At 37.4% G+C, this 23,919-nt stretch overlaps 2 protein-coding genes across 7 annotated transcripts in view; one reads left to right on the top strand and one right to left on the bottom strand.

Annotated features, from left to right (window-relative positions):
• The first annotated feature begins 1,298 nt into the window (after positions 1-1,298).
• LOC117407214 (potassium-transporting ATPase subunit beta-like) lies at positions 1,299-9,920 on the top strand. Its single transcript, XM_034011928.3, has 7 exons — positions 1,299-1,514; positions 4,140-4,268; positions 5,231-5,344; positions 5,995-6,197; positions 6,513-6,572; positions 7,163-7,258; positions 8,704-9,920. The coding sequence occupies exons 1-7, from the start codon at positions 1,403-1,405 to the stop codon at positions 8,863-8,865; spliced, it is 876 nt and encodes a 291-aa protein (XP_033867819.1). The 5' UTR covers positions 1,299-1,402; the 3' UTR covers positions 8,866-9,920.
• Positions 9,921-12,539: 2,619 nt separating this feature from the next.
• The window catches only part of LOC117406482 (transcription factor Dp-1-like), a 29,828-nt gene continuing 18,448 nt past the window's right edge, over positions 12,540-23,919 (bottom strand). For all 6 annotated transcript variants that reach the window (XM_034010551.3, XM_034010552.3, XM_059029269.1 and 3 more), the window contains 7 exons: positions 20,943-21,108; positions 20,026-20,172; positions 19,781-19,849; positions 17,306-17,457; positions 17,009-17,175; positions 15,957-16,032; positions 12,540-13,546 (listed from right to left, as the gene is read on the bottom strand). In XM_034010551.3, the coding sequence (XP_033866442.2) occupies positions 13,405-13,546; positions 15,957-16,032; positions 17,009-17,175; positions 17,306-17,457; positions 19,781-19,849; positions 20,026-20,172; positions 20,943-21,108 (919 nt within the window). In that variant the 3' untranslated portion in view covers positions 12,540-13,404. The remainder of the gene's footprint in view (positions 13,547-15,956; positions 16,033-17,008; positions 17,176-17,305; positions 17,458-19,780; positions 19,850-20,025; positions 20,173-20,942; positions 21,109-23,919) is intronic.

Here is a 23,919-nt window from a genome sequence, read left to right as displayed (position 1 = left end):
CACAACAAAAATACCGTGGTAAACTTCTGGAAGGGAAAACAGTGGCAGCACCAGAAGGGAAGCAGGATGAAAACTCCACTATTAGTGAATGAATGTACCACATGCTATCTGGAGTTGTCTTCTTAAAGCATGATAACTTTTATTATGTTTTTTTGAAATGGCATTTGAAGCAGTCAAAATAAAGCAGCACATATATGCACACACCCAACATGTCTGAGATATTCATTTCTTTCTAAATGTAAAGTTTCCGTATATGACTCACATTTACCCTTCTGAATGTAAAGTAGCAGCAGGTTTGTACCAGATTGCATGCAGACAACAAGGAACCCTAGGAGAACCATATTCTCAGCTTAACACGATTCAAATGTAAAGCAAACACGTTTTGTCACCTGAAGTAATAATTCGAAAAAAAAATTGGGAATAGCAACCATGAACTCCTTATCGTTGACAAACCTGCAGAGGATGCTATGGCAGGTGATGAGGTAAGGAGGGACCCCAGCAAATCCAGCTGGCTGAACAATAAGCATGCTGCATCTACTGCCAGTCTGTGGTTTGAGATATAACAGGCCCTGAAGTTTACTAATGTCGTTATGACAATAACAACAGCATCATGCAAACAAACAAACCCCCTTTGGAGCTGTTGTGGATGATTTACATTTCTGCACTTAGTCACAACACAACATTAAGCAACATTTTCATAATTTTCATGAATTTCAAGACTGAATCAAATGTTGTTTCCTACGATGAAGTCATGATGAACACCATCCAGTTCATATGAACAGTCCTTTACCAACCGTTATTTACAATCGACTGGCACTTTTCTAATCCCAAACATTCATTGCTTATCACCCTGCGTAACAGGTCACTTAACCTCAAAACGTGTTAACGAGCAAACATTGATGTGATGCAATTCAATGCATGCACTGATCTGCTTTAACTGATAAGGGGTTCCTGACTCAATTCAAAGAAGAGATTTTTAATGTAATCTGCTTTTGAAATATGTATGTGTGAAAGTTGGCAGGTTCCAATCCTTATCACAAGCAGGTATTGTTTAGAAGTTAAGTGTTTCAACACACCAAGGTCTTCTAAAGGGTTTAAATGACAAGTGAAGTAGACCTAAAGGACTCTCCCCTCAAAGGAGCGATTTTGTATTTGGGTGCATGTGTATTGTGCCTGTGTTGAAGGCAAAAGGTTATTTTGAGGTGAAGGAATTTGTTTTCGTGGATATGATTGGCCAGCTGATGTTTATCTGCTTGCGCCATGCCATTTACTCTACTTATAAAAGCGCAGTTTTCTAATTGAATCAATCCCCTCGGTTACCTCTCCTGTTCCTGTACACAATCTCCTATTCTTGCATTGCCTTTCTTCTTCTGGGAGCGCAAACCCTTTGCCAACAGTAAAAATGGCAACTTTGAAAGAAAAACGTACCTGTGGTCAACGATGTGAAGACTTTGGGCACTTCGTGTGGAACTCAGACACCAAACAGTTCATGGGGAGAACTTTAGAAAGATGGGGTATGTCAATTTGTGCGCTTTATAAAGATGGATTTGCTGATTATTAGACATGGTTGTCATCCCAATACAAATTGGAAATTATTCTCCTTACACCACTGGTTTTAAGCTGGTTTGAGAGTTGGCTATGTTGGCTCAAGAAATTATTTGAAGGACAATTGCATTATCATTATTATACAGTCAGCTTACCGATTTCTTCTTCTTGTTAGTTTCTGTAAGAGGCTGTGCCGTTTATCAAGGAATCTGTAAATTTCAGCTGGTCTTTCCTGTCAGTGGTGTTATGCACCAATGAATAAGAGTTAGGCAGTACTGCTAGCACTAAAACTGTGATACTAAATGGAAGATCAGGTTTAGGTAAACTACTAACAATAATACCAATGTTAATTGTAGCATCATAAACTCAATGTACTTTAAATTGTGCATACTGGATGCAGGGCAGTTACACTGCCACTGCCCATGAGTAAAGTGAGGGATTTCAATGAGTACAGTATAACATTGATATGCAATTACCCTTCAAGTTCAAATACATTATTATTAGTTTATTTAGCCAAGGCAACTTACAGAGACTAGATACATGTTAATAAACAGTCAATAGCTATGGAACAAAAAAAAAAGTAACCACATGAAGTGACAAGATCTCTGTATTATACCAGAACTTCCTCAGAGAACCACATAAATTATATAAGTATATATATATTATATATATATATATATATATATATATATATATATATATATATATATATATATATGTGTGTGTGTGTTAATACACTGTGTATAGGGTGTCATCTAGTACACTTTTACTATGAGGTTTTCATATTAAAAAGACACTTAATTGAAAAACAGATGATTATTTATCATAGTTACCAAAGCTCCTTTTATCAATACAATTAAAAAAGCTGTAGTTTCCAATACAGTTATTAATATTATTTACTATAACAGGTTTTCTTTTAATAATGGTGAATATGAGCGCTGTATGTACTTCCAGTAACTTTGTATTTTATTTATTACATGGTAGAAAGTTTATGTGTTGATTTGCTGAGCTAGTATAGAGCTGACTGACGAGACTGCCTTGTGACGCAGTAATATTTCCAGGGTTGATACGGTTCACCTTCTATCATGACAAAGTGGCTTGCAAGAAACACTGTACAGCTAAAACTACCTCGAGGATGTAAATACGATCCTAACAGAATGCAGTAAACAGACAAGAAATCTTTCATACCCGCATGGACCTCTCAGAACTACATTTCCCATCATCCTCCTGCTCACTGGTAAATCCATCTCAGTTACATGTGAGCAGGAGGATGATGGGAAATGTAGTTCTGAGAGGTCCGTGCAGGTACATGGGAAGCCATCTTGAGGCAGGGAATGCAATTTAAGTTTAAAAAAGCGGTCAAAATGTAAAAAATTATTAAAATACACACACCTATGTAAACAGTTGTAGTAACACATGGGAACATGTAACACAATAAAATAAAATAAAGGTTCTTATGTACCCTTTAACTTTGAATGTGTGTGTCGGGCAAGATAAGACTCAACAGTAAATGTGACCAGGTTTAATCAAACTATTGCCTGTTAGTGTGACCTCGTAATGACCTTGCTATTACCCCCCCCCCCCCCGGGTTGAGTTGAGTTGAGTTGAGTTGAGTTGAGTATAAATCACATGACCTTATGAACAGATAAGGAACATGTTTGTGACCTTGTTTTAAGCTATTCTCTGTTCAGGTACGCTAATCACCAAGTAAGGAATTTTAAAACTTTGGGCCATATATTCAGAGCATTTATTCCATTCTTTAATGAATGTTTTTTGAAAGAGGTAAAAGACCTGTTCATTTTACAAGACTAGAATCAAAACAAAAAATATATACAATTCCAGGGTCTCTGCAGCTCTCTCAAGGGGGTTGTTTCTCACTGTGTAATATTTATACTATTCTTATCTTTAAAAAAAAAAATACAGCAGGAGTTCATTAAAGACTGGAGGCTGCTAATAGGGATATTTTTAGTGTACTTCTCATCCAGGGAATGATAAACTAGTCTATTTTTGTTGCTCAAGTGTGCCACACTAGAATTAATAGAAGTAGAGGTCTGATTATTTTTAAACTGCTGTGGGTTTTAACAATTTGCTTATTTTTTCAGAAACGTTTTATTTTTTTTCTTTCTGTTTTCATTTTAATCTGCCCATCTGTTAACCACAAGCCGGTTATGCTTGACGTATACTGGGGCTACAACAGTAACCAGGATTTCAAGTTATTTCAAATTATTATTAACAGGTATTACTCAGAAACTTACATTATAGGTATCTTACAAATTATTCCACAATTCCTGTCAATTTTTTGCTGGGGTTAATATAATGTGTGACCCACAAGCTTATTGTAGGTCAAAGATTCTTTCAAAACATTACTGTGTGTGAAAAAGTGTTTCATGGTACATAATAACAATGATCCATATCCTGAAGATCAGGGTCTGATTCTAAATGATCACCAGAGAATGTGTTTAATTGACAAGGTGTGGCCTAATTAATTCCTAATTAATGTTAAGCAGTGCTTCAGTGTATGAAAATGTTTGTGTCTGACTGTGTACTGTCTTTCTATTTGTATGTGCTCAACGCCTGCTTCTCTTTCATTGCAGTGTACATCAGTCTGTATTATGTTGCCTTCTACATCGTGATGTCGGGGCTGTTCATCCTCGCCTTGTACGTCATGCTGTTAACACTAAATCCATACACTCCCACATACCAGGACCGGTTAACATCGCCAGGTACGGAGACCGCCCAAACCAGGTTCAAGTGTCCATAGGAAGTGTTACCGAGCTAATTCAGTTCAACCTGCCATGTTTTGTACTTAGCTCTGCAGCTTTGGCCAAAAGTTTTGCATTATCTTATAGAATTAATTAGTTTTGCTTGAAAAGGTCAAATGAAACCTGCTGACTAATGTTACCTTAACATATTGAATAACATACGTCTTTGTAGTTTTTCATATACTTAATGAAAAATGTGACACTTCAAAATCTAACATGAAATACTGTACTACTGTACTATTGTGTCATTTTGTAGTTTCTTTGATTACACAATGTTAAATAAAATATCTAAATTATGTTCATTTATGTCGTTTTTATTTTTTAATTATGACTCAATCCTAAAATTGTAGGTGATGCAAAACCTTTGGCCATAGTACAAAAAATGTGTTGCTCAAATGTAATAGTAATGAGAGGTAATAAAAAAAAAACTTAAGCATGGGCTCCAATGAATTGATCGCATCCAATGAATTGATCGCATCCATGGAGCCTCCAAGTACCGGCACTGTATAGATCGTTCACATAAGGCAAAGGTTTTGAAAACCAAACACGGAACAAAGCATGTGGGTCTCTAGAGTGCGTCTGTATGCCTTTAGAGTCTACCACCATTTAGATCAACCGGATAGACCATAGTGGGCCATATTATCAAAGCTTTTCCTCGAGTCTTTAATTAACTCCTATTTCTTGAAAGAGGTAACATGGCTGTTATTGTTTTACAAAACTGGAACCAAACAACTAAGTTTAAGTTCCCTTAAGCTCTTTCTCATTTTGTAACATTAACAAGAGTTCATTAAAGACTGGAGTACATGCTTTGAAAATACAGCCCAATATCTCTACTGATCTTCAAACCACATGACTTGCTTTAAAAATGTTAGGTACATGACACCACAAACAACATTGTTTCTGTTGTTTTTTTCTCTCTTCAGGAGTAATATTACGGCCAGATATATGGGGGGAGGAAGGACTGGAGATCACCTACAATGTCTCAGATAAGAAGAGCTGGATGGGAATGACCAACATTCTTGACAAATACCTTTTGCGTATGTAAAAGCTGCATCTAGGGCAAACATCTTCTTTAGCAAACGAGGACATTACTCAGGCAATGTACTACAAAAAGGCAATGTACCTCCTGCATTCGTTTGAATGAAAACACCACCTTCTAGATGTTGAAATGTGTGAAACTATTTAATATTGTGTTATTGTCACTTACTGATTTGTTTGGGAATCAGTTTTTTATGCTTCATTGTTGTACAAAACTAAAAACAAGCAGGTAGTCATTTTCTATACTATTACTGTGTGGTCTGGCATACTCCATATGGACGACTATGGTTTGTTCATGTTTCTTATTTTGGGAACAAGACCAGTACTGCCTGCTGTACATATCAAAATCCATTCCTTTCTACTTCATTGATTAGGTGTCACTGGTTATACTGTGCCATGCCAACATGTCAGAATATGCTTCCACTGTGGAGCCTTCCCACTAATGGTTCAGACAAGTAATCGGCGTTGCAGAACCTTTGTTTTTCCAATTAAAGTCATACAGCACCACAAGGATTTCAGCAACTGCTGCAGGCAGAAGGTGGCAAATTTAGGCTAGGTTTCTTCCACTCTAAAAATAGCATCTTAATCGCTGTCTGAATATTCCTTCCAAAAAGGTTTTGCATTATAATCCTGTTACATTTATTTACAGACTACAATGAGACTCATCAAAATGAAAGCAATCGGCATTGCCCCAGCGGCTCGTACTACATTCAGAAAGATTTCAGGGGTCCACACCACACGAAGTATGCCTGTATCTTCACTCGAGAGATGCTGGGGAACTGCTCTGGCCTGGAGGACCCCACTTACGGATACCCGGAAGGGAAGCCATGTTTCTTAATCAAAATGAACAGAGTAAGTTCAAGGGGTTTCTCTTTTCAGCTGTAAATGGGACGTTAGCTGTAATGTGGTTACGTAAGGCTGTTACCGAAGTTTACTAAAAAGAAAAAAAAAAGTTATTATTTTCAGGTGAGAAGCGTTAACGAGCATTAAACAGATTTCAAGTTAATTAAAAAGGAATTATAATTAACTGTGGCTCTTTCCCACTCTAATTACATAGAGCAGTAAACTGGTTGCTTTGTAGGCCTTATCCACAATCAAAAGCACCTCTGTTGTTGCCCCTTAGAAGAAAAACTAAAATTTAAGGTTTCACTTTTTTTGTTGCGACAGATCATTAATTTTCTCCCTGGGAAGGATGGATCGCCTCCGTATGTCAAGTGTACTATGTTGGTAAGTACAGTACTAACAGACAGTTTATTCAAACAATAGTTACCAAGGACACTGCATGTTCAGAAGACGTGCTAGTGGCATAGCCAAAGCTTTAGTCAGAATCTCAGCTTCAGTAGATGACATTTGTGGAAGCCTACCAATATTTCTCAAATGATAAAAATCTGATTTTTTTTTTTTCTTTTTCAATTCAGTGATGGCGCAGCAACTCTGAAGCTGTTAAAATAACAGTATATATTAACAATCAATTTTAAAATTAAGCATCGGGTGTATTTATTGCATAACAACTCCTTCCATTGTCATCTACAAAACATGTTAAAATGTACAAAAAGCCAGATTAGAAAAAAAAAAAAAGAGATCAAATTAACATCTAAACTTGACATACATACACACATACATATAATCAGTTATAAAAATAAATGGTTGTTAATCAAGACACAAACATGACAAACTTAAAAGGGACGTCTGGTAACCCTAACAATACAGCTTTTCCACTACAGGACAGGACCAAACCTGTCTTTACAGCGTGGTCTAATGTTGTTAAAAAATACAGCTCCTGTCAGATCTCTCATTCAGCTTGTATCTTAAAACAGGAAGGCAGTCCCTCAAATCTAGACCATGTGGAGTATTACCCAGTGAATGGCACCTTTGACATTTCTTACTTCCCTTACTATGGCAGCCTGGCCCAGGTAAGTGTCACGGAGAGTGATGTGTGATGCACTGCCGTTAAAGATGAATTAGCCGGGTTCTGAAAAAAACAGCGTTACACGTTGCTTAATTAGACCTTTTTAATTGTCTTCAGCGCCCTAAAACGTTGATTTTAAGTTACTTCTATAAAGCGAACTTGAAATCTGCAACTGTTTAAGAGCTGACAATAAGTAAAAAGGTCTAATTAAAACAAAGTATTAGTTCAATTACGGGTTTAGTTAAGTAGCAGGGTTGGAAAGCCCTGAGTTAGAGGACAGATTTCAAACCCCAGTGCACTACAGTGTGCATTTCGAAAAGAGCTTTGTAAGATTGTAAAGTTATACAAGTGTAAAAAGTTATCAGTGTGTTAACAATGAAAAGAAAAATGTCACGTCTGTTGTAGCAACACGTGGAGATGCATAATGCTATATTTTTCAGAACCCTGCTACTTACTCTTTAAAGAGTCTATCTCCTGTTGGTGAGATGAGGTGAGGTAAGGTGAGGTTAAAAGCTCTAAAACCACAAATGCAGATGAGCCTGGCTCTCTTGCATAGTGGTTAAGATGCTCGTTGGCAGTGTACGAGGTTGCTGGTTTGCTTCCAGCATTTGCCATTACACAATCTTGGGTTCTTGCACTTTCCTGCTAAACCACTGTCTCTACATGAACTATCTTCTTGTACATCAATGGGAAGACAGCACTACAACGCTGATTGTATAGTGTTAGCTGCATTTGTTCTGGATTGATAACCATACCCACCAACCCATTGGCATATGCAGTCTGGAGTAGTGGTTAGGGCTCTGGACTCTTGACCGGAGGGTCGTGGGTTCAATCCCTGGTGGGGGGGACACTGCTGCTGTACCCTTGAGCAAGGTACTTTACCTACATGTAAAAATACAATTGGATAAAGGCGTCTGCTAATAAATAATAATAATAATATGCCAACATAGGGGTCTATAGGCCAGAAGAGAACATATGCTGTAGGTACGTTACCTGGTCTTCCTGTTGAAGATCTTTTTTTTTTTCTTTGTACTTTACACTTCATTATGAAATACGCAAAAATTTGCAACATAGCAGATGTGTACGAAACGTCGCTCTGTGGGTTATGTGACCTAATCACTTCATATTCTGCTCTCTAAATTCATTTTAATGGTAAAGATGGGAGTAATACCATGCGAGTTACAGTATATCCTGAATTAATAAATTACATTTAAAATGTGAATAACCAAAAGAATCTCAGCATAAAGCAGTAATCATGATGTTATTCTATTTGTTATTACCTTTGCTGTTATTTGTGTATACATGTAGAGCTGGGATCATTACTAAATAAGAGATAGGTCATACCCAACTTAAGGTTTGAAAAATACTCCTTGAATACCAGTATAGTGCATTAATCTGAAGGGAATCAAAGTAATACCAGCAGCATTCTCATGTGTTTCCTCTCAACAGCCCAACTACACCAACCCACTGGTGGCAGTCAAGTTCAACAGCATCAAGAAGAGCAAAGAGATTAAGATTGAGTGTAAGGTGGTGGCAGACCATATCTGCACAGACAACTTCCACGACCCCTATGAAGGCAAGGTTGTGTTCCAGCTCAAGATTGAATCGTAGCAGCAGCACAGCCAGGCGTAGTCATTTCCCCTCCAAGGAGCTTCTAACCATTAAGTAGAAAACTGCCTCAAATATAATCAGAACCAGACTGCCCTAAAATAGTGCCTTTGCAGATGTATGTCTGTAGAAGTTTACCATGCAACTATACTATGCTTTTACCACATATACTACATGAAAATTCTGCAAGAGGTGACCATGGCTAGCTAGATTTCATTTTGTTTGGCTATGCAGTACCATAGTTCCTGTAAAGGCCACAGGATTTTACATGGTACAGTAAAACCTCCAAGTTACAAACCGCACACCTGCAAACTGACCAAATGAACACACCCCTTGAAGTCAGAAGCATGGCTCCTTGTTACAGTACTTCCCCCCACCCCCCCCCCCCAAACACCCCGATCATTGAAAATAATACAACTCTATAGAGTTATAGAGACTTTAGACTTTCCAAGACCCTCCATTTCTTTTTTTTTTTTTTTAAATGATGAGGTTCTCTTGTGTTAATGGAATATGCTGGAAGTCTGTAAATGGACTGTTAACTTTCCCCAAAACGTAGATTGGCACAGACCACACCTTCACAAGTTCTTAGACTATTTGAGGTTTAGTTTTATTGTTTCCAAATTAAAAGGAAACTTCAGCTTTAACAGTATAACGAATAAGCAATTTTATATAAATAACTGACCACCACGATATGCAAACCCGATTGCAAGTGTTCTGTGTTCAAGAATACTGCCTATTTACCAGACGTAAGCAGCAGCAGCAGCAATCATAGTTGCATCCCATTTATTTGTGTAACTGCATATTCTGATGTGGATGAAAACCCAATTATTGTTTAATGTAACTTCAAGCAGATGACATGTTTTGGAAAATTCTTTAAAGTGTGCTTTTTTTTTGTGAGCAATTAAGTTTTGAAGCAACTCAACATGTATTTATATGCTGAAAGCAGGTGTTTAGCAAGCTTTGTTAGTGTAGACTTTCAGGTATTTTACCCCATTAATAAAGACTTACTTATCATATGGTTTGAGTATTCTAAAATAAATATGAAAATCGTGTCTGTACCTGATTGTTGCACGTTAAAATAACAAATGCATTACCATATATTAGCTCCAACAGGTGCATGAGCGACATGTAGGGGTGTGTGTGAGATGAGGGCACGTGCTTGACGAAGCAAGAGAGAAAGTAAAAATCTATTAGAATATCTACATAAATAGTATTTTATAAAATGTAACCATCATCTCACCATGTTCTTGGATAGTATATCTTGCATTACCACTTATGTTCAACAATTAGGATACTCAGACTCAGGTTTGTATGTTAAACCAAAAGCTTAAGCCCTTGCAACTAGTTGCACGACTATGCAGTAAACCAAAGTATGGCAATTTCAAACATGAAAATGAAGGGACAATGTACAGTGAGGTACTGGCAAATCAAAAACAGCAGTCATGTGTAGCTTGAGTGAGAGAGGCATTTCTAGAGCAAGAGAAATTTAATTAAATTTAAAAAAAAGGGACAAAATGGGGTGCTGGCAGAAGCTGCAAAAGACCACTAATTCCATTCTGGAAACAGAAATATGTTGCCATACATTTTAACAACTCACAAAGGCAATCTGTCAATGGCTAACCCCCAGCTCTGTGTTGGGCTGCAAGCCTGTTTTCCATTTTTTTTTTTTTAAAAAGGCTCCATCAGTGAAATTTGAAGTGGACAGTGGTCAGGATAAAGCCTCACTTGCATATACAATCAGGCTACAAGTAAAATAACGTAAACATTCTACTTACTGGATTTTCACAATGAAAATAGTAGTGCTATTCCTGTAAAATACTTTAAACCTGTCCATGACATGGGTTCACATCAAACTTCAAAAAGTATCATGCCATGGGAATTGAGAATGATCTCTGCCTACATTTGGGGAAAAAAAGGCTATTACTTCTTGAGCCATAGGGTTGAAGATTTTCAAAGGTTGCAAAAAAGAGACAATTGTACTACAATGCTTACGCTGTTGAAATCATGAATTTATGGACTACGTTTTGACAATCACCATTGTGCCTTTGCAGCAAGTCATTTGCATGTCAAAACGATGTAGGAATTATTTCAGTCCCGTTACGAGATACGGGTTTCCCCCCTCCCCCCCGATTAGGGGTAACCAAATCATTGTGCCAATGACATGGGTCTCAACATACGATTGACATCCAACATGCTTGCTCTAGGAATTGGTTCCTTTGCCTAATCAGTCGCTCAATGTGTTCTGATTCATCAGGTCAACGTTAAACTTAAAAGTTACAGCACTTAAGTAACAAAGTCTCTGCCACCTTTTGCAAGCATGTGTAATGGTGGCAAGGGATTGGATACAGTATTCCAGACACTCTTCAAAAATGTGCACTCAAAAGAAGCAGCCCTAGCGACAAAAAACACACCAACAGGACATTGATTGAAATACATCTCTGACCTACACATAAAAATGCAATATTTTCCAATTTATTTATCCTATTAAAAACTAGTTCCATCAACCATTTAATTTACATTTAATGCTACAAATTTAGGCCAAATGGAGAACAGTGTTGTAAAAGTTGTTTTGTTAAAAGGGAAAGCGTGCAACACACACAAAAAAGAAATTACATGGGCCTCATCTCCCTCCCTGTTGCAATTAAGAGTCGGATTTATTATTTAACATGGTGCCATGAACATTTCCCAAACAACTCTTTACCCTAAATGCTGAACACACCCTGTAACTTAACCCTAGTTGAGGCTACTGAATTGTACAGTGGTTTTGTGATGTGTCTTGATGGATATTCATCTTTTTAGTAGTTAATATTCACTGCAGGTGCAGACAGAGATGACCAATTTGTCTTTCACGTTCATCCCTACATGCTCAAATTAGATGGCCATGAAAAGATGCCTGAAGTCTCACTCATGCCCCCTCTAACCATTCATGCACAATTCTGGCACTGTAGATGGGTACATTATCGCACTGAAAGCAGTGATCGCAGGCAGGGTAAATTTCTGGACAGACATGATCCGCAACAATGCCTAAGTGAACTATGGCATTTGTTCAGCCTTCCAGTGTAATCAAGTTCCAATGGTACAACAGAAAAACATACCCCAGACCTCCCCTTCACCAGAAGCCTGGAACTAGTGGGTTAAGTGATTTGTGCAGTCTTCTTACATTTTATGAGCTCCCCCATGAAAGCAAAAAAAGGGGTGAGTCTAACTCAGACCACATCACTTTCCTCAAGGCATAAGTCATCCAATCTGTCGGCATCCTGGTTCAAGAGGGGACTAACTATATGCAAAGCAAAAATGGGTTAATCTACAAGGGCAACTAATGTTGAAACATGAGAGATATCAGTTAAAATATTATTAAGACAACAACAGTTTTTTTTTTTTTTTTTTTTTAAATGTCATGCGCTGTTTATTAATAAAAACTAAACAGTGCCAAGTTAAAACAGATCAGACAATGAAGTCTCTATCCAATGGATTACAGAAATGTTCCCGTGTTCTCATAAAAAACAAAGACTTGCGTCTTCAAACAGGTAGTGGCCAACAGTACTTGCGCATATCATTGTTGCTGCGAAGTCATTACTATTTATTATATTTATAAAAAAGGGTAACTACCTGTCCTGGAACTGCTATAAAAATTCATTTTAAAATATTTAAAAATGATTGACAAATCTGAGTTACAAAACTGTTAACACTCTATTTAATTTCAAATTTATATTAGATTACAGAAAAAGGTACTTATGTTTCAGTACATTTGGAGTTAAGGAGCTTTGTAGGCATGTAAACACAACAATAAAATAAAATAAGTTTCCAATGTCTGCCTGTAAGAAATCAGGCACCTTCTATAAATCTAATAAATCAAATTTTCAAATATAGCTGCCTAGACAATGGCAGTAAACAAAACAAAAAATAAACCATCGACACAAAACCCTGCAGTTTTCGAAGCATTGTACAAAAATAAAAAGGGAGAGAAAAAAATCAATCCACACACACATCATTGGAGTTGCCCTTTTCAATTAAACAAAAAGGAGGGACACCACCCTTTATGAACTTCAATCTAACAAAATCAACAACGATAATGTAGCGCCTTTATTTCATTTAAGAATATACTCAAGTTAAGGTTTCACCTTTCAGATTCTTCCTTGGTCAGTCAAGAGAGGTTGTGAACCTACAATCATTTCACACTTCCAAAAAGATCTCCTTTATTTTATACCAAGACTGCAACACATGTTCCTTGATAAATTTGATTTTTTTTTTTTTTTTTTAATGAATCCCTTTATAGGTCTACACTGGGAGGAAGAAAAAAAAATTTTGAAAAGCCAAGGATTTTACAATTACACGCTTATAAACACCCCCCACACACATTCACACATACAACGAACCCTAATTACAATGTCCTTCTCTACCTTTGTATTAGTAGCATACTCTTGGCCCAACTTGCCTAGCCTGCAAACAAACAGGAAGCAATCTAAAAAGAGAGAAAGGATTCAGACCAAAAAGGTTACTCCTGAAGCTGGCTGAACTGAAGTTACAAAAGATCAGGGAGGGTTAGTCTTCGTCATCATTCTCGTCATAGTCGTCCTCGTCTTCATCATCATCCTCCATGTAGGACACAGGGGTCTCCACTCTGGAGCCACTGTAATGGGAGCCATTAGAACTGGAGGCCACTGTTCCTTCTGCACCGTTGTCACTGTAACCAGGAGGGGAGGAAACAGAATTAACAACCAACACAATTGGAATTGGAACCATCAGAAATAAATAGACCACCATACCCTACATCCAGCGTACAAACATGGAAACAGACGTGTGATACAGACACTGAACAATAGGTTCATCCTTATATGTGAACAATGTCATTGTAAGAGGGATGTGGTAGTGTAGTCAGAAGTTGATGTGGGAGCGAACAGACAGGAAGAAGTCAACAGACAAGATGCTGCAAATTAAACAAAGTATTTATTACCACCACTTCCAAAGTGCAACAGTAGAACACTTTCCAGGAGCAGCCAATGATTGACAGGAACAAAACTGGACAATTATGATACTGACACTAACAAAACAAACAGAGAAATGGTATTTGCAATAACTTCTCCAAAAATACATAAGCTAGTACCCCCCCCCCCCCTTTTTCACTGCAGTCCCTTAACCTGCACTTTTACAGGCACCTCAGGGGAGAGATCCCTCAAACTGATTCACAGGGAGCTTATATATCTGCTTGCTAGCAGGCCCCCCTAGTCCAGTCTAAAAAACATAAATAAATCTTCTGTTACAAACATGGTTATTTGGACTCTGTGTCACTAAAAAAATAAATCACACAAGTTAATTCCATTAACATTCTGATTCCATTACCCGTAATACTAATATTAAAATCCATACCATCTGGTTATACCATTATGGAGTTTACTTCCCCATAGACTTGTGTGCCCCACTGCATAATAATAGCGTTCTACAAGCTACCCCACGATGGCGTCCCCAATACCTCGCAGGCAAGCAACACACCATGCAATTCCCGTGCTCTGTCCCGGTACAATGTAAGCAATATTTTAAACACTATTATATAATCCACGCTAGATAAATATAATCGGAATACTTCACTTAAATTAAACATTATAATTTCACTGTTGTGATATCAATTTTTATATTGGTATTATTTACTTGGTCTTATTTGTACAGTGATGACATACAATTATAAAAAACTGTCATGCTGAACCAGCACAAAGGAAAGTACTGGTCAAAAGTCTCTGCATCATAGCCATAACCAACATAAAAATATGAAACTGATACAAGTACACATTCACGCAAAAACACACAGGCAACTCCTACACTCAGATTGTGATACTCTGAATAGCTTGTGCTAAAACATGTGTTGGCACGTTTCATCAGGCTTGGAAAAAGCTGTTCTATAAATACATGCCTGACACAGGCACATATTGACAGGCAACTCATGCAGTATATCCCATTGCCAAAGACATGCATCCCCATTTGGGATAATTAAACCCTTAATTCATATCTCCATATTAACCCGAAGAGAGGTAATGGTTATGGACTAGAATTCACTTTCAAATGTCTCACCGTTAGCGAATTCTCTGACCTGAAGGTCAAGCATTCATCCACTTTAACTGCAATATTGATTCCTCACGATGCCTCCCTGAATCTGCATTTTTAATCAAAAACTTTGCTTGGCTAAACATTGGGATATCCAGTCAAATCTGGCTACAGTATTGGCCGATTTACATGATTATTCACAATTCATTCACTACTTGCACATTAATCTAGCAACATGGATGAGGGAAATATTTCCAAATAGTTTTTCACCATTTGAAATTTCATTTTAAAAAAGGACATTACCAGGTAACCACCAAAACTGCAAGGCCTTTTAAAAAAAGTCAGTACAGTAACTGCAATCAAACTTTAAACAATTATTGTTGCTTCTAGAAAATACATTGAAACTACTTATTAACCCTTAGCGGTCCATTTATTCAGCGTGTCTCAGGAGTGTCAGGTCCAATTTATTTTCACACGCGCAGTTTATTTTAGACACGCTGTTTAAAAGTATTTTTTTTCACAGTAAAACAGGTTTAAAAGGCACTGCATATCAACAGGACACTCAGTACTGCATCTCCAGCCCCACCCCACCCCTTGTTCACTGTATTTTTTACATACCTCTACATAGTAGTGCATACTGATAAATCATCTCCTGATCACTCGTTTTATCACCAAACTCAATAATGCGATCCAAGTCACTATTTTATTACTACAACATCTACAAAAAGCTCTGCAAATGTATGTGATATTCTTTGAGCGCTGGATGCAGGAGCAGCTGTCTTGTTTGTTTATGTCCGTGTTATCTATGTGGTGTCGGGGCTATCTGTATTCATGATATATGCCCCTTTTTTTTTCAGCTTCAAGGCTCCTATCGGTCTCGCTCGGCCATTGAATCGTTTTCTCGCCTTTTTCTGGAGAAAAAACTACTAGAGACCTGTTTTTTACGTCTTTTTGATGATATCAGACAGGGTCTGATATTGGACCGGAAAGGGAAAATTGCAATGTCGGATCAGGTCCGACATAGGACCACAAAGGCTTAAACTTCCATCACGACCCACCTCCCAGTATGACAACGACCCCCATTGGAAGTCTCTCCTGGGACATAAACATTGTTGATTGATCCATGAGCCATTTCTGGGGGGGAAAAAAAAAAAAAAAAAGTTATTTTCGGAGATTCATTTTAACAGAGCCGCATTATGTAGTAAAGCACTCAAACTGAAGGACTTGAGAATGGGATTTTTTTTTTTTTTTTTCTACTTTGACAGTTCATTGGATATAAAGAAAGTTACTTGTATCTACTGTCAAAGTGAGTTCCAGTATCCCACAAGTGCACCTAGTCTGCTGTACGACCTGCATGCTAAACATACTTTCACTGCTCAAAATACACTTTCTAGTAGTTCTTCTACTACAGACAACAAATGAAACCCGTCAGTTTTGACCGAGAGCTCTTTTAAAAATTCAGGATCGCTGCAAAACCATGAATCAAGCTAAGTACGATACTGTAACCACTGCTGTTGCAAAGTGGATGCTACTGACTGCAGGCCCGTTAACATAGCTTTGCTTTATTTCTATAATCACATTTATTTTTAAACAATATTTACAATTATGGAGGATATAACCATTAGACAGTGAAGGTTTTATTTTATTTAGGCAATTTCAAGTTAATAAGAATTTAAAATTATTAAAACAGCAATGAAAAACATAGTTTGAGTAAAGTGCAAAGGAAATCATTTTAAACACAGCAAGGAGTAATAAACTGACTCCATTGTGATTTAGCAGTTAGTGTAAACAATTCAACAGCAAATGCTGGATTGTAAATAAATATATACAAAAGTGATCATATTACAACTTAAGGAAATAAGTGTTACTAGGATATCATATTTTATATTTAAACAAAGGGTACAAAAAACACACTTTTCTGGTATTAACCCTTCCCCAAAACAAAAAAACAAGTACTGCAATACATTTTAGGTACAAATGCAGAACAAAATAAATTGTTCCTTATTATTATTATTTTTTTAAAAGCTATTCTGATACAGTGTCACCACTCTACTAAAATCAAATGACCACATGTTAAAATCCTCCCATTCCCAAAGTTCAGAAACCGGACCTGTTAGGTATGGTTCCAGTGCTTTGGGTATCAAGCTCCTTGCAATCTTCAGGTCCTCCGGTGAGCACTTCCCAGACTCCAAACCACAGGCCATTCCCATTCGCTTCAACACCTCGATGTCATCGTGAATTTCAAAAGTGTTATCAAAGTTAAATAAATATTCAAACCTGATGGAGGAGAAAGAAGACTCATTATGAAAGCCCCTACCATACACACAAAACTTTGCAAAATAGTCCTAAATGACCCCCCCCCCCCCCCCCCGTGAAAGCTAGAATGCCTATGGAGGTCGGGACCTACTTGTCGTTTGAGATGCTGCAGTCAATGACTGTCTTCTTGCTGGTGTTCACTATTATAAAGGGTAAGTGGATCACAGAGCTGGAAGGCGGGGGTCGACTAGTTTGCTGCTCTTGATGACGGTTTCTCTGAACAAGATTTTTAAAGGCAATTTGCTGCAACAAGAAAACAAAAAAGGTTAAAAAAAAAAGACGGAAATACAGTATTCCGCTTGAGTATGGCACACCCTCCAAAAGACCATTTGCAAGCAACAATGTTGCACTTATGTGACCTCTCCCAGGCCATACTGGAATAAGCAAGTGAACAGGGAAACCCTTGAAACAGTTGAATTGTAGCATCAGAAATAAATGAAATGAGGTGTATAGCTTTATGTGCACTGTAGTGTTTACAGTATGCAATGTGTCACTCCAGTTCATTAGAGGCTCGGCTCCACAGGACTGCAGCTGTTGGCAGTGAGCTTATCAAGTGGTCTGTGCCTCTTACGAGAGCTGCCAACACAGTAAACAATCCATCAAGCTGCTTGTTCAGCTCTTCAATCATGAATGTAAAGCTTCTTAATTTTGCTTACTTCAAAAATGATTATTTTTCATAAAGCAAGTAGTAAGGATTTTCTACAAGACTAGCTGAAAGCTTGGAAAAAAAAGTTGTGGATTTTCATGGCAATGGAGGATGGAAATTATTACAAAGCCATTACTGTTTTAGTGCATTTTGCCAGGCAAAAGTTTACAAATTTCAGCCAGTGCTTTTAGGTTGGGGTGTTTTTAATCACGAGGATAATGTAAAGGGGTCACTTCCCAGGCCGGGCACTTGTCTCCAGGTTTCATTAGCTTCATAACACCTGTTATTTAGGTTCAGGCGAAAGAGAGGATTGGCTTGACAGCAGGAACAGAGGTGGCCTGTTTGTCTTCAGACTTCTAGTTTGCTAAGGCCACATTCTAATGGGGCATATCAAAGTAGGTTGATTTTTTTAATTTTTTTTTTTTTTTTTTTTTTTTAAATGGGTAAAAAAAAAAAAACACACCTGATCATGAGAAAAAAAAAAAGCACACCACTCAGCCATCACATCACTTGAAGATTAGGGTTGACAATCAAGGGTGCTTTGCACAAACCACAAAACAACCAGCCCTTTCATGACCATTGTAAAAAACTGAACGGATTAGTGCGTAGATTACTTGTTCTTATATTTGTTACGGCCAACGACCGAAAAAATCGGACAATGCTGTATTGGCTGTTGCTCTTGGGCTCTGATAACAGTGCCCGGTCATTGACGTCAATAGCCGCTCATTTTGGGCGATGTTTTTTTTAACATAAATGTAGAGTACTTCGAACATTAACAGGCTATTGTCAACAATTCCCAGTGAGTCTTGGGCAATGTGTGTAACTATGCCAATCTGTAGCAAATGCCTCATAACGTGGGACAATAAGCGTTCCACCTGCTGTCTCTTATTTTTAGCAGCAGTAAGCCTGGCCAGGCAACACTTTAGCCCATTGTTTGTTTTTTCTATTAGGAGGTATCCCTTTAAAAAAGACGTCCTGGGTCATGCGCAGACTTTTTTAAATGGAGTTGCTTCTAAAGTTTGTAATCCATTGTAGTTCTGTCAGTATAGCTTATGGAAATATACAAAAAAGCTATAAATAACAGCCAAAAAACTACAATGCGGCTGTGTTATTACTGTGTACGCCTTGCCCTGCTGTCAGATCTTCATTCCCAAGCCGTGATCAGCAAGAATATTATCTCTGAAGAATCATCCTTCTCGATTTGGATTACCGGTGAGACCGAGCTTTTTCTTTTTGCATTTGTTACACGGTGTTATCGTTTTACTGGTTTTGTGTTTCAAAAGCACATACATGTTTGTTACTTTTCTCGTTCTTTTCATTCTGAGCATTTGCAAATATTGTGTAAATAAATCTTTTGAGTTTGATATATTTTCCAGTTTCAAATTTACTATTAAGCAGTTCTATTTTCAGTGAGGTGTATATTCTATATTCTAGTTGAGAATGTATTTGATAGAGTGGTTTGTTATAAATTGATGGTCAATAGTTTCTAAAATGGCGTATGCATTATTAATTTAAATCTGTATAGTTGGCTCTTAAATATTGAATATATTTTGTTGAATAAAGCAATTAAGTATTCGAAAAAATATACAGGGGTTGCTTATTTTCTTTACCTCAAGTATATTTTAGTTGTAATTACGCTTGTTTCAACATTGACCACCTAGTACTGTGCAATGTCGTCCTTGCCTGGCCAATCTTGTTATTTAGATCTTTATGACGACATTGACCGACAAAATTGGACAGTGCTGTCAATGACCGGCCAATGCTTTTGGGCTCCGACAACAGTGCCCGGTCACTGATGTCACTGGCCGACTTCGGACTTTGGCCGTAACACATATACACATATACACACACACACACACCAATGCAGCTGTTACAAGAGTCCTAGTACAAGACAAGAAACATGTTGATTGTTATTTTTACCTGTAGAATGAGTTCCTGTAGCTGGGATTGCTTTTGCTTTATTCTCTCAAGTTTTCTTTGCCTCTCCACCTTAAAAGACAATGAAACCTTTACTAACAGCACAAACCTTTCCTTATGACATCCAACTTGCGAGAACGTTACCACCACTATCTACAATGCTACATAACCAGCAAAGTAATGTACGTACTTACATTGAGTATCTGAATGTCAGGTTTGGTCACCTAGATCGTCTGTTTTATTCATACCTCTAAATTCTGACATTCCTGAGCTGAGTTGGTAGGGAGTCCTATCCATTTGATTTCCTTCTTCTCCTTAGAGATAATGTTCATTGCCATAAGCACATTTAAGGCATCATAGACTCGACGTCTGATGTTTTTCTGATCGTAAACATGCTGCAAGAGAAATAAACTGGTTAGATTCCTACATGGCATCAGTCAACTTCATTCACTCATTAAGTCATTACATATCTATATCTTACAGTAGCAACTTTGTATGGAATATTAGAGTTATCTTTTTCAATATAAAACTGCAGTTTATATTCACTATCGTGAATAATGTTTAAACATATTGCTGCCTTTCTTTTATTTATTTTTTAAATCACACACTGGTCAAGTCAACTGGGCAATACATTTCTCAACATTTATCCAAGAGCATTCACCAGGAGAAAAAATAACCCACTAAAGATTGCAGTGTATCCAGATCACACTCCCTCCTGCTACACTGCAAAATTTAAAATAAAATCTTTCTCCTTGCGAACATTCCCAAGTTAAAAAAAATAAAAATAAAATACAATTCGCTAGTTTATTTACCTATTCTATGATGGGTGAATAAATAAAACACCAAAACTATCAGGAATGCATAAAAAGGAAGTGCTGGGATAAGGGCAACAGCAAGTACAGCATGGCAACGTGTTTCTTGTAAACACTGCACTGCAGGGGTTCTGTGACACTTCAGGTAAACCGATGTCACACCCATCCCAGGTTGCTTTGTAAGCTCTATAACAATACCCATAGGATGAAACTTAAAAACAGAAGTGCCACACTTCAACCTTTAAGTAACGTGCACTACTTTAACAAGCTATAGACAAGCAGTGTCTGCAGCGAAGGGCTAAACTTGCATGTTTCTTCACAAGATGAAGCCTTCACTGCTCAACAGTACTTACTGAATCGTTGGGTGAAATGTGGTTATCTGGGGTACTGAACTCTGCCACCAGTTCATCGGCGACCTCGTTATAAGAGGTCGTTCCTTTCCTTTGAACCTTCTCGCACACCTTCATGGAGAAATGCCTCAGCCCTTTGCCATTCTTTTCCCCTTTCTTATTCCGCTTACTAAAACAGGACAACATTTGGGATTATGAGCCTTCATTTTCAACACTACTCACTCGAATACATTGGTAGGATTCTTACTACATTATTAAAATGTAAAAAAAAACAAAAAAAAAACAGTACCTGGATTTATTTACTTACATACAGCTATGATCAAAAGTTTTGCATTACCCTATACAATTAACTAGTTTATTTTAATTCATAGTCAAATAAACCCTTGAAGATCAAGTGAAGGACAGTATGCCATGGATGTTAAAGGAAGCCCAAGTTTTCCACAAAGCAGTATGATATTCAAAATTAGTTAATTTACGTAACATACTGAATATCATACCGCTTTGCAATTTTCCACATAATTGATGAAAAACTGAATTAAAATGTGACATTTCGAAATCTAACATGATTAAACTGTTCATGCAGTTTTAAAAAATAAACAATAAAAAATGATGCCTCAATCCTAAAATTCTAGGTGATGCAAACATTTTGGCTATAGCTGGATGGCTGTATGGATGTTATGCACTTTCTACCACGATGCATCATTGCCTTTATAACCACTTCAGTCGGGCTGTTCAACCTTGTGACTTGGAAAGAAAACACATAGGTTTCAGAAGTCTTATCTGAAGATAGCAATGACTGATTTACAAAGTGGAAAACTTGGGCTTGCTTTAACACCCAATGGCATACTGTCCTTCACTTGATCTTCAAGGGTTTAGTGTACACTTGATTCACACAAGCTGCAACGAGGGGCATACTGAATGCAAGCAGCATTTAACAATAAATAGGATAATGTGGGCTTTAGTCAGTGCTCCAAGTAGGCCATTTATATTTGGAGCCTACAGGCTCCCATTTATTTTACTACATGGTCACCTAAAAAATAAAATGGTTGCCTTATTGCACTGCACTTAAATAACACATACTTATTCAAAGGTGTGTGATTCTCTCATGTTAAATCACCTACCTTGGATTTGTCTTAATGCGTTTATAAAACATCTTGAAGCAAAAATAATTTAAATACTATGTAAATGCACAGCAATGCCGTTGAGAAAGTAGTTATTTACTTTTCGTTGTTAGCGCTGCGATAGAAAACCTCAGGCTGCTAGTGAATGGAAGTTTTATAATTTTACTTTCAATCCTCACATTACACAGGACCAATATAAAATTCAGGATTAAAATTGTTGACATTGTTGTACCAAAACTGGAAGCAGAGTCGAACGAAACTTGCTGTAGCTTGTGTATGGTACTATCTGTCAAGTAAATATACAAGCAACTTTGTCCCACTACAGCAGGTGTAGAAAGATCGATTTGTACTACTATTGCAAAGCAATTCAATCTGCTAATCTAATCTATCAGGAAGGATTGATCATTTTGAACCAAGTACCATTCCCCTCATATTTTCTGCTGAATACAAGCTTATGTAGAAATATTTGTATTTTGCGCAATACACAAATTTCCAGTCGACAATAGGCACACCTACCCCCTGCACCGCTGAGTTCAGTTCAGCGTGACCGATAGCCGATGTCAATTTCCATAATTATTTTACAGTAGTCTCCAGCTAAAAGAACACCTCTCAGGAAGCAAGCAAAGTGTTCTCTTAGCCAAAGCCATGAATCAATAAATAAATATGTATTACTTGTCATGACGCATGTGCATCAACGTATGAATTGAATAGAATAAGTAATAGAAAAGCAATAGGCAAGTATGTTAATACAACTATAATAATAAAGTAACTAGACAAACTCATGTTAATAAAATAACTGTCAAACTAAATTGACAGCACCCCTACACATGTTAATTCAACAGCAGCTCTAGATTAATTATGAATACATGTACAGGAGCAATATTCAAGACATGCACAATTATTTATTTAACAGAATGGTGAAGCAACTCGCCAGAATGGAAAATACCAAATTGCTAAATGACTTGCGTCTGATTCAGTTTCTCAGGAGCTCAATTTCCAACTGAATAAGCCATCTGAATAAGTTTGATGATGAACTATCGGGTTACAAAACAGTACTGTATCAGTTGTGAACAAATCATTAGCGGCGCCAAAAAGGTGTCCTTTTAAGTGAAGTTCCTGTTCCTTTAGGCGGAGCATTTGCAATGGGAAAAAATCAATTTCACCACAAGGGTGTTCTCTTAGGTGAAGTGTTCTCTTAGGAGGTGTTCCTATACACTGAGAATGTATTTGTAAACATTTCAGAAAAAAAAAACCAGAACAGACTCAGAAGTGATGTTAAGACTCAGAAGAAGTGATTTTAAGTTTATGGAGCATGTAGATGACAAAACTACCTCGAGAGAATGTCGCAAGCCAATCAGAGGTCCCTCAAACCACACAGATCAAAAATCTTTATAAAATTAATAAACCAGGCATGTGCTATAGCCCCCTTGCATGACTACAGATCCACATTCACCACGCGTTACACGGATGCAGAAGGAATAATGCTCCAAATTATATTGAACAAAACTGTAGCTGTTAAACATCTATAATAAATTTTCCAGCACAAAGGTGGTCGCCTGAAGTCACCTAAATTAATATTCAATTGCCCAATGGGAACACAGGTTGCCACGGCGACCAAAATGGTCACTGCTTGGAACACTGGCCATACCAAGGAGCTGGATTTTTAGTTGGGAAATTAGCATGCTCCTTTTTTTCTTTTAAAAGATGTTCCTTAATGAACCAATGTGATTTTTAATAAGACTTAATGCCCTATGAAACAAATGACATTTTTATGGTAATAACTTTAGGATGTAAATACACCTGTACAACCTTCAGACTCTCAAAAGGCCAACAGTTGTCAAAGCATTTCAAGCCACAGT

Source organism: Acipenser ruthenus, chromosome 8 (genome assembly GCF_902713425.1).
Source record: "Acipenser ruthenus chromosome 8, fAciRut3.2 maternal haplotype, whole genome shotgun sequence".
In the NCBI taxonomy this organism is placed as follows: Eukaryota; Metazoa; Chordata; class Actinopteri; order Acipenseriformes; family Acipenseridae; genus Acipenser; species Acipenser ruthenus.
Note: the sequence above shows the minus strand (reverse complement) of the source record. Positions and strands in the feature narration are given on the sequence as shown.

Excerpts from the sequence above, each read along its gene's own strand:
- LOC117407214 (XM_034011928.3), top strand. The coding sequence starts at position 1,403 with ATGGCAACTTTGAAAGAAAAACGTACCTGTGGTCAACGATGTGAAGAC. Across the intron at positions 5,345-5,994 it reads TCTTGACAAATACCTTTTGC|ACTACAATGAGACTCATCAA; the intron begins GTATGTAAAAGC and ends ATTTATTTACAG. Across the intron at positions 7,259-8,703 it reads ACTATGGCAGCCTGGCCCAG|CCCAACTACACCAACCCACT; the intron begins GTAAGTGTCACG and ends TCCTCTCAACAG.